Source organism: Melitaea cinxia, chromosome 16, assembly GCF_905220565.1.
Source record: "Melitaea cinxia chromosome 16, ilMelCinx1.1, whole genome shotgun sequence".
Lineage (NCBI taxonomy): Eukaryota > Metazoa > Arthropoda > Insecta > Lepidoptera > Nymphalidae > Melitaea > Melitaea cinxia.
This window is the reverse complement of record NC_059409.1, coordinates 4,097,673-4,114,980: the sequence shown is the minus strand read 5'-3', so window position 1 is coordinate 4,114,980 and position 17,308 is coordinate 4,097,673. Positions and strand designations below refer to the sequence as shown.

At 32.5% G+C, this 17,308-nt stretch overlaps 1 protein-coding gene across 1 annotated transcript; it reads left to right on the top strand.

The window, feature by feature from the left end:
- The first annotated feature begins 3,944 nt into the window (after window positions 1-3,944).
- LOC123660796 (mitochondrial genome maintenance exonuclease 1-like) lies at window positions 3,945-15,041 on the top strand. The gene is made up of 5 exons (XM_045595833.1): window positions 3,945-4,297; window positions 4,655-5,119; window positions 13,654-13,867; window positions 14,216-14,561; window positions 14,854-15,041. The coding sequence occupies exons 1-4, from the start codon at window positions 4,105-4,107 to the stop codon at window positions 14,550-14,552; spliced, it is 1,209 nt and encodes a 402-aa protein (XP_045451789.1). The 5' UTR covers window positions 3,945-4,104; the 3' UTR covers window positions 14,553-14,561; window positions 14,854-15,041.
- Window positions 15,042-17,308: the final 2,267 nt, after the last annotated feature.

The following is a 17,308-nucleotide window of genomic DNA, read 5'->3' as shown; positions in this document are numbered from 1 at the left end:
TAATCCATAAAAATAAAACATCCACTTCATTATTAGATATTCAATTTCATATAAAATCTACAAAAACCAAGAAAATCCAGTATACTTAAATCCGATGATAATTATTTAATAACTTACTTTAAACCTATTAACACTTTGTATAGCAATCAAGCATTTAGGAATGAGGGAAATGGAAAATATAAAGTTTTAACCATCGTATTCATAGGCATTTAATCACCGAGCAACAGCTCGTAATTACTGCGCGATATTCAATCATGTTTTAAGCGTAAGCCATGCCAAGGTATTATCGTAATTGGATAATAAAATGTTCAATAAGAATCATAATTTCATGCATACTTAAAGCCTGCTTAATCAGTTGCCGTTAAAGCTATCTGACTTATGACGGTATTCAACAGATATAAGCTTATGACGTATTTTTCTTTTATGCATTTTCGCAAATGCGAGCCTAAATTTTTCAGTTTGTCAATTGAGTTGAAATAGGCCCATAATAATGAACTGGTGGAAGGACGACTTGGAGTCCCCAGCGGCGGGGTCAGTGACGGTGGACGCTATACATCTCCATCTTAGTCGCTGAGTCAAAAGGCGGCACGGGGTGCTGACCTTTCTTTCGGCTGACGCTGGTACTTACCAAACAAGGATACTTCGGTAAGTATCTGCATTAAATCGCAAGGAGAGAAACTACCCCTGCTTGCCATGCGTGTGACGCTCCGATAGATTATGGCGCGCTACACTCAAGAGGAATGCACCGCTTAGGGACTTCAGCATCAGGCCCTGGTGGCCATTGTACCTCTCATTGTCGAGCGTCGTCTACTTTCGGCAGTGAGAGGTGCTGGTCAGCCATGGCCTCTTTCTTCGAAAAGGTCATGGCGCTGAAGGAGGCTGCGGAGCGTGAGCGCGAAGCGGGCGCTCACGCTGATGCGCTATGCAGGAGGCGACCGGTAGGAAGGAGATGCTGCAATACCCTCCTTCACCTTCTGGAACAGAGCTGATGAGGGCATTTTTGTCCCTCTTCCTTTCTTTTACAAGGACGACAAAGCGCTCTTGGTGCCCGTGAGCGCTCTATAAGCGAAGGCGGCCTGCACGGGAGGGCCTGCCGTCGAGGCATCACGGTTGCATGCGTTAGCGATCCCGTGGGGCCCCACAATAACGTTGAGGAGACCGCTAAGTTTTAGTGGGTAGTCCGTGCACGATTTGTCTGCGCCGGGAGCTCCACACTGCCGTCGGCTCCGGCCGGCGGGACTAGTGCATAAATGCATTTCCCAGAGTTTAAAAAGGCCCTAATGACTTGACGGAGATATTTAAAAAAAAAAACATCAAATTATTTCAGAGAATAAAAAAATCATAAATTATTTCTTTTAAAATTTTTATGGATCTATTATTGTTCCCGCATCATACAATATCAGCTGCACACACTTGGATGCGGTTTCCACCGTTGCAATGAAAGATCAACTGAAAATCTTGTGAAGGTTTTTTTTGATAAAACGTCTAGATCTAGAGATATTACCGTATCGACAATAAATGTAACATAATTGTGTTTGCTAGCAAACGAAAAAAAATCGACTTCAATTACATCGACAAGTAATACAACGTAGATAGGCGAAAAAATAGTCAAGTAAATACGCATTATCAAAGATTACTCCAAAAGTTGTAATCAGATCACGATGAAATTTAAATTATAAATCATCAAAATCAGTACACCCAGTAAAAAGTTATGCGGATTTTCGAGGATTTTCGTCGATTTCTCTGGAATCCCATCATCAAATCCTGGTTTCCTTATCATGGTACACCACATAAGATATCTCCTTTCCAACAAAAAAAAAGAATTATTAAAATCGGTTTATAATCGACGAAGTTATCCCCGAATATACATTATATAGATATATAAAAAAATATATAGTTATTTCACTTAAATATTTTTTACTTATTAATGATATAAATTAATTTTTTTATTATTAATTATTTTCGTTAAATACTCTTACTACGATCATCTAAAAAAGTATAAGGAAATATTTACAAATATATTTTATACATACTTTTAGTCTGCCTTAGGTCAAAACATTCTCAAGATTTTATAAGTATAAAAAAAAAAAACAATTTTACGATACTATTTTATTTTTACAATTATTTTGTAAATTATAAAAATGAATTTTAAATTTTTAATTTTTTAATTTAAGGATTTTTAATAATGTATTTATTTACCAACAAATATTTTAAAATAATAATAACATAAGCTTTGACGCATCTTATTTTTCCTTTTAAAATAATTCTATTATAACTTCTTTCTTCTCACAAAAGTAATTTTAAAATAAAAAATTGAACACAAAAAAGTTTTTGAAACAAAATTTGCGCTAATTATTTCACTTTTTATCATTACTCGGCTCAATTTACTATATTATGTATAACAAAAAAAAAAAAAACTACCATCCGGACTGATCTACCCTTATATAGAAATAATATCTTAAATATTAAAGAAAACTTCGCGCTTACCTTTAAAGTGTTTATCTACTGAATATTCGATTTTCAGTTCTTTCACTTCACTTTTCACAATACATATTACTCGTATTATTTTTATATGGTCTAAAGATTCCGATATATTTTTACGTACACTTCTTCAATGAATAAACTTTATCATTCATTTCAGAGACTACCACACAGCTGACAGCCGGCTTTTTCAAATGTCCATAGTACTTTACCGGCTTCGCGCCTGCGTCTTTTTAACAAGCGCTATTCTATCTATATTTCCCGCCAATTTGACACAGATAACCCTAACCTATTTCAAAACTGTATTATTATCACAGTATTGTACTAAATAAGAACTTTTAAAGTTACATACATGATAATTTCTATTGTTTAAAAATAAATTGTGCTTTGTATTAGAATAATAAAAAAATATTGAAAAATAATAAAGCGGGTAATGATAGAATTATTAAAATGGATTTTAGGACAAGGCTTCAGCGCCATCTAGTAACATATCTCAACACTTAACGAAACTAGTTATAGGCTACAAAACAGTTTGGAAACGTATCAATAGATGGCAGCAAAAAGGAAAATGAAAAGGACTGTATTTTTGTATTCAGTGTAATTCACTTTTTATTATAAATTATAATTATAAAATTAGAAGTTAAATCACGTGGCCAATAAAGAAATATGTGGCTAGACTTTTTAATTTCCAATTAAAAAGTATTTGAGAAAGCTGAACTCCATCAGGAGTAGCTGTCTCAGAAACTCCCCTTTTCTTCCATTGATGATTAGTTTTTTAGGCCATAGCCTACTTTGGTAGGTATGGTCCTAGCCCATTGGGCAAAAACTTAGGATCCCGAGGGCGAAGTCTCTCAGTGATGACAGCCCGGGAAGAGAGGCTCTTCCTAAAAGCCAGTACCCGGACTGACTTAGGTCAGTCTGGAGATGCTCACACACATGAATGTGACAGGAATGCTACCTCAGGCTACATGTGGGGAGTGAGGGGTTTAAGAAGGGTTAAAATATGACAACGTGTTTTATGGATGCTCCCTTAGGTGAAATGATAGAAAGGACGTTGCATACAAACGTCGCTTATTGGATCGCACCCTATGTGTTACCAAAAATGTTTATCACTCTTTGATGTATAACAGAAAGTTGATTTTACTAATATATAATAAGTCTTTAAAATCAACACAAAACTCATGTTTATTACTATGATAATAATTTACAGTCATTGAAAACATACTTGATTATGATTGAGACAGTACAAGTAGTCAAGTATCAAAATGTTAATTTCAAGTATAGTTGTGATTTATGGCTACAACACCAAAAATATTTCAATTTCCCGCACTTTTTCAACTTTAAAGGAAAATTTAAAATTTGAAAATATTTAAATATTATCAGAAAAAAAAATTATAACATAAAAATTTGAATTACCTAGTGTATTTATCAACAATTAGGTTCTTTTTTTTTTAATGGTAAAACAAAGGTATAACAATTTATTTCTGAGATTATTGGTCGAATTTGATCCTTTCAATTTGTAATTTTCTAATCTAGGATCTATCTAAGTTCAAACTGCAAATAAAGATTAACACAGAATAGTTTGTATATCTAAAAAATAACAATTGTAATTTTTTCACTACTATGCATCGACCGCTTGTTAGGCTGGTTAAAAAACTCTTTCTAGAAAAACAAGCCTTCAGAAATAAAGTTGTTAAGCCCGCTTCATTCCTGAAACCGGCAGATAAAATAAAGCAATATAATAAAGAAAATAAAGAACTGTTTGGACCACTATTGGAGACGAATAAGCAAAAAAAAAGTAGATTGAAGAAGGAAGGTTAGTTTAGTATGACAATTCTTATTAATAGCACTTTTAAATATACAATTAGTAACCTTGTAAAATTTGTATTTCAACTTTCTACATTGCATATCGTCTGTCAATGCCACCTTCGCAGTTAAATCTCGTATTTCGTACCTTTACATACTCTTTGGTATTTCGTCTCGACTTTTAAATTCTAAACCGTGTTGGGAATAATTGCGTTCTAATGTTTTTGTATATTTACTTTTGTAAATATACTACGTGCGTCTCAAGTCCTAAGTGCGTGTGAACAAATCTAGTATTCAATCATATGACTCTTGGCGCCTTGTGATTTACTCGTGTACATTTTTGCGTATATAAAATTATCTGTTTTAGCTAAAAATAGACCACATCAAAACAACGGAGAGACAGCATCGAATGAAAGTACGCAAAAGTTTATCGATGTTACAAGCCACAATGCTGCAGTGAGTCGAAGCCTACACGATAATAAGCTTAACAGTGTAATAAGGAGTGTTAAAATATTAGAACACAACATGTGGCAAAAAACGAGAACTTGTTATAATCTAGTGGCAGTTTTGTTCAACGGTACACCAGTCCGGGGTATAAGAACAGCTGCAATCAATAATGCAACGAGCAGTTCTGCAGCCCAGCCAGGGTATGCGAGTGAGGACAAAATACTTCAAATAAAACAACACCAAAATGATTACACACAGCAGTATCCGTCTGTTACATTAATATTAAACAAAACTATGACAGAAGAGTCTAGGAAGTTATTAGAAAAGTGGAAGAAGGAAAGAATAGAGGAAATGGGCTTGGAGGAATTTAACAGGTTTTACCAAGGTATGCCAGAAATGGTTTATTTTTTTATCTTCTATGTGCATAAAAATCTGGAATAGCAATGTTTGTCCGGGCTAATCTCCGAAACTACCTGACTGATTTTAACGAAAATATAATATATAATTATATAAAGTGATACAAAGTTCGCCAGCTTAGATAGTTATAATTTTATGTTTGCACATACGTTATGGAAATCCACTGCATTTTATAATTCTAGATCCATATTTACATTGTAGGCTTTCTAATTATCAAAATCAATCAATGTCAAAAATTTATGTTATTCGTTGATCTTATAAAAAATAATAACAAAAAGTCATTATTGACTGCTGAATGTTTCTAAATATGTTATTTATTATAACAATTAAACTCTATTGACATTTATTATAAACATTATGAATGCTAGTAACACAAACAAATCAATTATTAGCATTTAATTGTATTGTGACATTGGTGAAATTATCTTTTAATTTTTGGTACTCTAGAAAACCGTTAAAGTAGAATTTAATTAATTTTTTCTCCTGTTATTATTGTGTTTATATCATTTTTTAAAAAATCGTTGAAACAAGTTTCCTTATATATGTTTATGTTGTTTAGATGTACATAATATTTAAACAAGCACAAACAAATCACTTCCTCCTTGCTTTCATTAGTTGCCGAACTTGTGTTTATTATTTAAAACTATATAGTGTCATTACACCAGTCTGTTAAAAGTCAATACATATTTTAATACCAATCTAAGGCAGAACTTTACACTGTTAGTAACTTGGCAAGAAGACACTGATTGTGAGTCACATGTCTTCGACAAATATACATAAGCTTAAAATAGTATAAATGTATGTGAATTTTTTTATATGTAGTCTTATTATAACTTTTAAAATAATTAATGCGATCCTCACATAATTAGCTAGCTCAATTAAATCTTGCCACTATTTATTAGAAAAATTATGACATACATATCATTGGTGCTTTGATGATCCGCATTCTGATATGCATTAGAAGTGAAAAGCAACTAAGTACCCAATTTTATTAGAAAATGCACAAAAAAATGTTAGACATGTAAAAACTTCCTCAAATTACAGAGCATGTCTGTTAACATAAAATTAACTAAAATAATAGATTATAAACTAAACAGTTTTAATAAGTAAATCTCTCTGATTATTATACTGTTTGCTTCATTTTGTTTTAAATTGTATTGAAGACGTGTAAGTGTTTATTTTAATTAATATTTTTGTTACTATGTTGCCAAATTGGACACAGATAGTAAACATTAAATAAAGCTTGCCAATTAAGTTATTTCAGTTGTTATCAAAATGATACCTACTAGAAATAAATACCCAGCCAACTTTGACCATTTTACACTGTATTTAAGGGAAAGACACTATGTGTAATGCTATGTTCCTACTACTCATCATCATCATCATCATTTCAGCCTATCACAGTCCACTGCTGGACATAGGCCTCTGGCTTTTTAATTTCCAAGGTGGTAGTGGAACTGTGTTATCACTTAGTCGCCTCTTACGACACCCCCGGGGAGAGAGGTGGCTATATTCTCCATTGCCGTAACCACACAGCATACGTCACACACACAGCATACGTCACACACACAGCATTCCTACTACTATAAACTATTTAATCCTGTAAATTTAAATAAAATTACTGCACACAGAATTCCTACTACTATATATAAACTACTAAATCGTGTAAATTTAAATGAAAATACTTTAGTTCTTATGTTTTCCTATAATATAGAGTTATTATAGTATTCCATTGTATCTATACTCTTCTTTAATCATATAAAATTGACAGGTATCAAACCCTAATAAATTTATAACCGAATTCAAAAAAGGAGGGGTCACTCATTCGACCGCATATATATATATATACACTACCGTCCAAAAGTTTGGAAGCACACCTGATTTCAAACAAAACAAAAGATTGCCGACTCCCTGCGGTAAATAATAGCAATAAAATAAAGTTTTATGACCTTTTGTGATTTTTTAACACAAAACAAAAGGACTACTAGTGCATATTCCTTGAGTTTTAACAAATTCCTGGATTTTGACGAAACACGTGTTTTATTACTTCATCCGCCGGGGACTTTCTTTCATGCATTGATGCGGTTTTATTGAAAATATTTTGTAGTTTATATCTTTTTTGGACCTTATTTAGTCACACTTGAGCATTAGAACGCGAAGGTTGTGATATTAACATCGTCTGTATTCAAAAGATTTCGACTACTTCCTTGACCGTCTTTTTTTTTTATTGAAAATGGCAAAACGCAAGCAAATCACACTTGAACAGCGAAGCGCTATTTGTACTCTGCGTGAGGAAGGCTACAGTGAACGCCAAATCGCAAAAAAACTCGGAATTTCTTGTAAAGGTGTCCACTACACCCTCGCTAGAAAAAAAGAAACTGGCAAAAATGAAGATAGAAAAAGGTCTGGTAGGCCCAAATCCACTACAAGTCAAGAGGATAACTTCATCAGAGTTCTTTCTAAACGGAATCGTCGCTTAACTGCACCACAAATTACCGCATCTCTGAATGAAACGCGAGGAACACCCGTGTCAATAACAACAGTTAAAAGACGACTACTGTCTGCGGGGCTAAGAGGTTGTGTTGCAGTTAAAAAACCAAAACTAACAATTCGGCATAAGAAAAACAGACTAGAATGGGCAAAGGAACATAAAAACTGGACAATAAACCAATGGAAAAAAGTTCTTTGGAGTGACGAATCGAAGTTTCAGATTTTCGGGTCCAATAGACGTGTTTTTGTGCGCCGATCTAAAGGAGAGAGAGCTTCAGAAGCTTGTACAGTGCCTACTATCAAACATGGTGGTGGTAATGTCATGGTTTGGGGGTGTTTCGGCAACAATAAACCCGGAAGTCTTGTGAGGATAACCGAAAAACTAAACAAGGAACGCTATTTGAAAATTCTTAAGGATTTCGCCATACCCGGTGGACTGAATCTTATTGGTCCTGGGTTCGTTTTTCAGCAAGATAACGACCCGAAACATTCGTCCAAACTGTGCCAGAACTTTTTAAGGAAGAAAAAAGATGTGAAAATCATGCAGTGGCCGTCTCAATCACCTGACCTTTCTCCCATTGAACTTGTTTGGGATGAACTAGATAGAAGGGTGAAAAATCAATCTCCTACGAGCTCAGAACATTTGTGGCAACTATTACAGAGCGAATGGAAGAAGTTAGATGAACAGTATTTTATGAAATTAATTAGTAGGATGCCTAGAATATGCGAGAAGGTAATTAAAGAGAGGGGTGGACACTTCGATGAAGCTAAAATTTAATTTAATTTTTATATTACTTATTTAATTTCATTGTTGTAGAAGTGTGTTTTGTCTATTTTTTTAATTCTGTATCAATAAAAAAAATTTAAGATGGCTTACTTTTATTTTATTTGATTTTATCTTGTTGCTTCCAAACTTTTGGACGGTAGTGTATATATGGGTGTGTGTGTGTGAAAGAAGATATCCCAAGAGTCATACCGTGATAAGAAAACCAGGATCTAATGAAGGCATCCCAGAGAAATCGAGTGGAACTTTCGAAAATTGTAGTGGCGACTAGTCAAAATCAGAATCAAAATCAAAAATAGTTTTATTCAAATAGGCTCCAAGAGCACTTTCGAATCGTCATTTTACAAATTAAAACTTTAAAAATAAATTATTATTTTTGTAAAAGTGAAGCTACCACCGATTCGGAATGTATATTCTGCAGAGAAGAATAGGCAAGAAACTCTTTTGAAAATAATATATAAACTGTGTTTTAGTACAAAATTAGAAACATGTTGTATGAAATACAGCATCACTAAGTCCACACATCTTTATCAACTATGTAATCCTGCACCGAGTAATAAGCTTTATCTATTAAATTTTTTTTAATAAAAACTTTAAATTTATGTTGAGACAATTCCAAAATCGTTTGTGGTATTTTTAACCGACTTCCAAAAAGGAGGACTTTTTTTTATGTATGTACATCAGAACTTTTGACCGTGTGGACCGATTTCGACTATTTTTTTTTTAATCGAAAGGTGGTGTGTGTCAAATGGTCCCATTTAAGTTTATTTGAGATCTAACAACTGCTTTTCGAGTTATATCTAATAATGCGTTTTTACTTGACGCTTTTTTCGTCGACCTACGTACGTTGTATTATACCGCATAACTATCTACTGGATGTACCGATTTTGATATTATTTTTTTTTGTTGGAAAGCCAATATCCCTAGTTTAGTACCATGATAAGGAAACCAGGATCTGATGATAGGATCCCAGAGAAATCGAGGGAAACTCTTGAAAATCCGCAATAACATTTTACTGGGTATACCGATTTTAATAATTTTTAATTTAATCGAAAGCTGATGTTTATCGTGTGGTCACATATAAATTTTATTGAGATCTGATAACTACTTTTGAGTAATCTTTGATAACGCGTAGTTACTTGTCTATTTTTTCGTCGATCTACGTTGTATTACTCGTCGATGTAATTGAAGTCGGTTTTTTTTCGTTTGCGAGCAAACACAATTATATTACACATGCGAATACCATGACCCAGAAAGGAAACGTTTACTTTGCTCAGTCGGAAACTTGGAGTTACAATTTTGTTATTCCTTCTCGTGTTTACAATGCGATTATTACTATTTATTTCAAAACAATGAATATTTTGGTGGTTATATATAATATTGTTATAAATATACTGCGACGCGATCGTTAATATGTCCACCTTTTGGAAAACATCCCGTAGGGAGACTCGAGCTCCAAGATCGTAAATGCCGCGAATAGCCCTTTTTTGCAAGATAAATATAGTCTCAATATCTGCAGCATTACTCCACAGTAACAGGCCGTAAGACATAACACTATGGAAATAGCTAAAATATATTAAGCGTGCAGTTGCATCGTCGGTCAGTTGTCGTACTTTTCTAACTGTAAATGCCGCGGAGCTGAGTCTACCATTCAAGGATTACAAATGGGAATTCCACTGAAGTTTTGAGTCCAAATGTATCCCTAAGAAAACTCTAGTATCATTGACAATAAGCCTCTCGTTATTGATTTTAAAATTATAGTTTGAATGCTTAACATTAGGTAACGAAAACACAACGCACTTGGTTTTTTGGCGTTCAAAACCAAGTTGTTTATTTTAAACCAATCTCGAATTCGCGACAAAGAAGCGTTCACGTCATCATAATTTATTTTTTTCCTATCAACTTTAAATATTAGAGAAGTCCATCTGCAAATAGCACTATATCACAAATATATTTAACATAAAATGGCAGATCCTTTATATATATTAAAAAAAGAAATGGACCCAGAATCGACCCCTGTGGAACGCCCATTTTTAGCACAGATCCAGAAGACTTCGTTCCGTTTATTGCTACGTGTTGAATTCTATTAGATAGATACGATAGATATGAAGCAATTAGATTAAGAGTTTTACCATTAACGCCGTAATACTCAAGTTTACTTAATAAGATCCCGTGGTCACAAAATATACCAATAGCATTTTGTGATCTTTCCCAGGCGTCATATAGGTATATGTTTGAGAAGTGCCACACCAGCATCTGTCGTAGATCGACCTTTAGTGAAACCACATTGTTCACTGTAGTGCGTTTGTTATTTTAGTATTTTGTTATTTATATTATTTTTTTTTCGTCTAATTTACGTTGTATTGCTTGGCGATTGTATTGTATTGTTGTGGGCTCGGTTTTCCGCATTTATACACAAAGGTGGCCCGTTATGAGTGAAAAGAGGGCTGACTAATTCAGCCAAAGCGAGCAAACACAATTATATGTTTATGTCTATTACATAAAGATGTTAAAATGCTATTAAAAGACATTAAAAAAATATATTAACCTCCTTAGCGCTCTGTCAATGTACGTAAAGATAAAATAATATTCCATTAATGATTATATCATTATTAATATCATATAACTTACACAAACAAACTAGACAAACAAAATACGAACAGGGCATTATTTTATAACCTGCATTGAGTTTTAATATCTGAAGGATTTATTGTCAATCTTGTTTTCTATTATATTCTCATAAATTCCAGTGATATTAAAAATTGAAACAAATAAATGAATGCTAGAGAAGGCTTTGTCTACTGCAAAAAGAGTTGCAAGAGTTGTAATTATTTTTTATATTGATCGATTTAGTCGATCGATCGATTTAGTAGAGTTAGATATGTAAGAGAAATGTTTTATATATTGCTACTAAAATATATAAAACATTTCTCTTACATATTACAGACTAAATCTTTTTCCGTTTAATTATGGTTCCTACAGTGACTGATTTAAGTTTAATTATATTTCCTGTCAAGCAGTACTGTTTATGTGTTTAAAACTCTTTGTTTTCACTTTGAAAGTTATTATTTAACATATCTTTTATCGTGATCATTTATTGTTCTACTTTGATATTTCAGAGGTGCTCACATTTTCTTTGCTATTGGTATAGGTTTTATTGCTAAGCTCTAATTAAATTATTTATTTGTCTAATAATACACCAACTGTTGTTTGACGTAACACAATTTCGAGCATATTTTGCAATCTTAAAATACAAAGAGACACTCACAGGTGTGATATATCATATGGGTATGAAATATCAATATTAAGAATTGGATAAATATAAAAATACTTTAATATTAGTGAAGTAGGTACCTGTGTCTAATAATATACTTGTTACGTTGTAAAACTTTTCTGATGTTTAGTTTTCCATCAGATAAAGGGTAAATGTGCTTTTTTACAATTAATACAAAGTGAAGGTTTTTTCTAAACTTCTACTGTGTTATTTTTTGACGTGACAACCTCTAATAAATCGATGAACGCTGGCTGCATGCACAAAAAAAGGATGACTCATTTTCCCGTTACGCTCATTGTAAGCTTATGCCGCATCTATCTCTCTTCCACTCGATTGGCCTATGCGTCCTAAGAGATGTTTTGTTATGACGTTGTCACGTTATACTATCGTTCGTAGACCAACTTTACAGACAACCAAGTTTTTTTTTGACGTGACAACGTCTAATAAATCGATGAACACCAGCGGTATGCACGAAAAAAAATGACTCATTGCGTTACAATCATTGTCCCGTTACGCTCAGTGACAGTCGCTCAAGGATAGCCTGTTTTCATTGGTATTCTACGTGGTCGTATATGTTTGTATAATGGGCCAGTAGAGTAAAGAAAAACTTCTGGGAGTTTTCTATTACTTTAAACTTTTTGTATGATGAAAAGGTAAAGTGTTTGTATAAAAGAAAATTAAAAAAAAACATATTCACAAAAAAATTGTTGTACCAAATTCTTCCGGATAAGCTAGTTTTATTTAGAAAAATAAAACGACAGTAATAAGGATCAGTAATATTGTATTGTATATTACATTTTGAAAATAATATCAAGTGATAGGCAAATTTTTTATCATGGTCATTTGTCATTCAAAACACAGTCTAGGTCATATTAGAGCTATAATGATAATTATTTATGATTGTATGCAGTAGATGTAATTTAAGAATTTTGGCCCATTGTTGTAGCCTTGTGACTGTAGTAAACAAAACACTGATTATTGATTAATTTATTTATTTGTATTTGGGTAGTAAGTAAACATACTATTTACACATTACCTACTGTATAAACAGTACTGTGTAAATAGTATGTTACTTTTGATATTTAAACGTGAGCACGGAAATATATCGACATCAATAAATTTTTCAATGAATATACGACTTTATTAGTCGTTCATGTAAAATGATTAATAAAGTCATTATGTATACCAAAAATTAATATCTTTTAATCTATACAAATAAATAAAATTGGAGTGTCCGTTTGTAATATTAAAATAACCCCTTTTTCCTATATGCATATGGATTTATGCATAGTAGATACACTGAAATTACATTTTTCACAAGTAAATATTTTATGTTTCAAATGACTAATTTAGATAATATATTATTGTGTCAACAACATTTACCAATTTCCAAATGCCTGTTATACTCTGTTATTATTAATACTGAAGTAAAGGTTATGGTACTAACTACTTTCACTGTCTTACTGATACTATCCACTTTCCTCTTTGATTCATTTTCCATTTCGCAATTGGAAATTTATAAAATTATTTATAAATTTACACTCACGTACACAGTATTTATACATAAAATGATCTTTTTGCTAGACACCAATTGTAGTATTATACTAAAATTGGTATTTTGTAACAACCCACAGCTGGACATAGGCCTCTTTCTCCATGCAGGAGAAGCATTGGAGCTTAACCCACCACGCTGCTCCACTGCGGGTTGGTCCACTATGAGTAACCATCGCTATCAGGTCACTTATGATAACAACCGGGACCGACAGCTTAATGTGTTTCCCGAGGCACGGTGAAGAGACTCACAAGGACAGACATCCAGACTGGAAAGAAATATTTGTACAAATGAAATATCGATCCCGAGCAGAAATCGAACCCACAAACCGTCGGTGTTTTAGGCGACTACTAGCATCACTACACCAGAGCGGTTGTTGATTAATTTATGTTTATGTTGCAGCTCAACTAGCCGCCGGTACTAAGTTCCACAATACCCTCAAAACATACTTCACTCAACCAAGATCACAGCTACGTATAGAGAAAGACGTTGAAGGGGTCTGGACGTCCGTCGCGGAGGTATTGAAAAGTATATCTTCGCCGAAGGCAATTGAATCAAATGTAATACACCCAGTCCTGAAGTACAGGGGGATATTTGATGCTATCGCTGATTATGAGTAAGTATATTTTTTTAGTAACGATGCTTTCACGGCGCTGATTGTTACAGATTTGATTTCCGCTTTATGACAACCATTTGTTTCAAAACAGATGTATTTTGTCCTCTAGGCGTTTTACTTTGCTTGGGGCTGTTGAGTGTGCAGTGGCGTAGCGAGCTTAACTCGCGCCCGGGGCACAATACCTTTTTACCCACCCCCCCCCATTCAAAAACCATATAATATTTCCAGCATTTTTCGTTTTGCGAACCTTTGTGAGTAGCGCCCGGGGCACGACGCCCCCACCGTCACTACCCCACTATGAGTGTAAGACCCAATTGTTAATTATTTATAATGTGTTTTATATTACAGAGAAAAACCAACTTTAATCGAATGGAAGAAATCGGATAAGCCACGCAAGTCTATAACAATGACATACGACAATCCTGTCCAACTGGCCGCTTACTTCGGAGCAGTAAGCAATGACCTTAACTACAAACATTTTAATGTGCGCGATGCTTTACTGGTCATAGCTTACACTGATGGCTCCAAAGCAGAGGTATTCCACTTACCAACAGACAAACTCAGAGAACATTGGGCCCAATGGTTAATTAGGCTTGAAGAATATATGGATAAATTCAACAATGCTTCGGAGAAGAAATTAGAAGGTGGTAAACGGTTATTCGAGGAGGAAATCGGGAATCTCTAATAAATTCAGGTATTTCTAAAAAATTCCATAATTAATTTGAAATTAATATATTTATGTCAAGACTTTATTTTCTTATTTTTTCTATGCTAGGGGTAAGAGCTGTTGTATACTTTCATACCATAATCATCATCATACCAATATAGTAATTGTTAAACCAAATTTTTATTCCAAGAATAATGTCACTCTAAACAAATATTATAGAATAAAAATCGTAATAACAAAGCGTAGGTACTTATTATTTATCAGTAAAAATCACCTTGATAAATAACCTTGACACTTCTATTATGTTAACATTTTTCAGAGACAGTTCATCATGGATCTTATCTACATTATAATCGTTCAAATACCTTGCAATCGGAGTCTCGTTGGATTGAAAAATAATTTGGAAATGTCAGACAGGTGTTGCAATATAAAAACAGCGCAACCGTATGGAAACACTTAAAAAAAAAGATGGTTGATGATTTCAGAATAAAATAAAGTTTAATAACACGAGAGCCTTTAATTTGTGCATTGTTTAGGTTTAGTTGTGAGTAATTAAAAAAAATAAAACATTATTTCACCACCATTAACTTGGCTAGTGTGATAGCATTTATTAATGTTTTTTCTTATTTATATATTGCATTCAGTCTCGAGACAATTCGCATTCAGCCAGTTACATCCCACAGTTGGGTATAGGCGTTTTACTCCATGTAGGGAAAGGAAATAATTAGAACTGTTTAAACTTTATTTTGCTATTTATTGAATTTAAAAAGGGTTAATCTCATATGTTTTGTTTTTGTATTATTTGGATGAATGTGAAAAAAAAAATCGAGAATATCAAAAACATTTTTATTCCCAGTTGAAAATTGATTTTTAATAATAGTAGAAATAATATATTGATAAATAAACTTGCGTCAAAATCGTATTGCTTTACAGGACCACGAGAGATAATAATTTATTTAAAACAACCATTTGTTTTTAAAATTGGATATTTTGTCGAGGATGTTTTAAAATGTTAAAATGAGACTTGTGAAGACTGCCTGTTGTTAATATCGTTATGTAGTATATACTTGAATGTTAGAAGGATGAATAAGATAAATATTTAACATGTGATTTCTTCTCCTTCAGGAATAGAAAGACAACTATGATTTGCTTTTAACAAATACTCTTACGAAGTTTTTATTTTTGTATAGCTTTTTTTTAAATATTGGCTGTTTTATCTACGCTTCAGCCTGTAATATCCCACTGCTATGCATAGGCCTCTTTCCGTATAAAGGAGAAGGATCAGAGCAGTTTGATCTAAGAAATGTAATTTTTTTATTAATCATTATCGTTCTTTATTCTATTAGGCCATCATTTTTCTACTAAGCATGTTTGTGTATTTTGTACCTTATTATATTGACAAAAGGGGGATCTGACCATAAATTCAAATTACAATGGAAATTATTACTCAATTGTAAATTTGTAAATTAATGAAAAATTAATTTGAATAATTGATTTAAAAATGAATATGTATAATATCTTTTTCGACGTTTTCAAGAATTTACTTTCGTAAACTTTAAAGTATTCATATTAATAGTGGTTATTGTTAAAAAAAGCTGCTTAAAATTTGTTATAAAAATTACTATTATTTTTAATTTTTTAGGTAACGACTTTCAATTTAAAAAAAAAACCTTGCAACACAAACTTCCACTATTTCTCGAATTCTGAATTTAAAATTATTATTAGTTATATGCCAAATAAGTAGTAATCATGTAATGAACTAGTCATTTTTTTTAATATCTCTACAATGTAATAATTTTTCACACAGATAAAATTCTTCTCAGTGTTAGGTACCTAATGTATATTTTGCAGAAGTTATGATTATTTTAGAATATATTTCGCTTGTTAGTAAAAAAACTGCACGAGTTTTTCACTTACAATGTGTGAAAATTCGTGTAATTTCTTATAAAGATAAAAAAGAATAATACCCAATTATGTGTTAAAATATTTTTTATGGTTGTCTTCTTTTTGTCTATTAGAATATCCTACTTATATTTTGCTTACTTTTATTTCGTAATATGTGTTCGTTTCAAACTCCTTTTAGAATTTAATTAAACTGTGTTATAAATTTATCTATTATTAAAGTATTAAAATATCCGTTTTGTTTTATTTCACGTAATATTGTATGTTTAAATATTATTTAATTAAAAAGACGTAAGATTCTTGGTTTGCCAATAAGTGGTGCAGTTTGCAATAGTAAAACATGTTGTTTATGACTGGAGTTTCTACACACAGAGTAATTTCAGACCTTCAAATCGACAAAGTACGATAGATGCTCCATGGTGGTTTTTTGGACTCGTTTTTGGACTTATAGTAAAAGATTATTATTAAAATGTAAAATCTAATTTTTAAAATAGCCGAACCAATTGTTGTTTCGTGCAAATAGCGATGCAATAGTTTTTTATTTTCTTACCTACTAAATATAGGCCAGTTTCATTTTTAACCGACTTCAAAAAAAGGAGGAGTGTTTAATTTACAAACATGGATGACAAATTTTGACCTATGTAAAATAATACAACCAACCATAGAACAAATTAAAAAACCAAAAAAATATATGACTTTGAAATATTAAGAACTATTTGTAATGATTCAATACAGCAAAACTTTCCAAATCACTATTATTTGTTTACTGATGGATCTAAAAACCAAAGCGATGTTGGAGCAGCAGTGTTTGATCCACAAAACGCATCCTCCGTTAAATTTAAAATAGATTGTAATATTTCCATTATGCATGT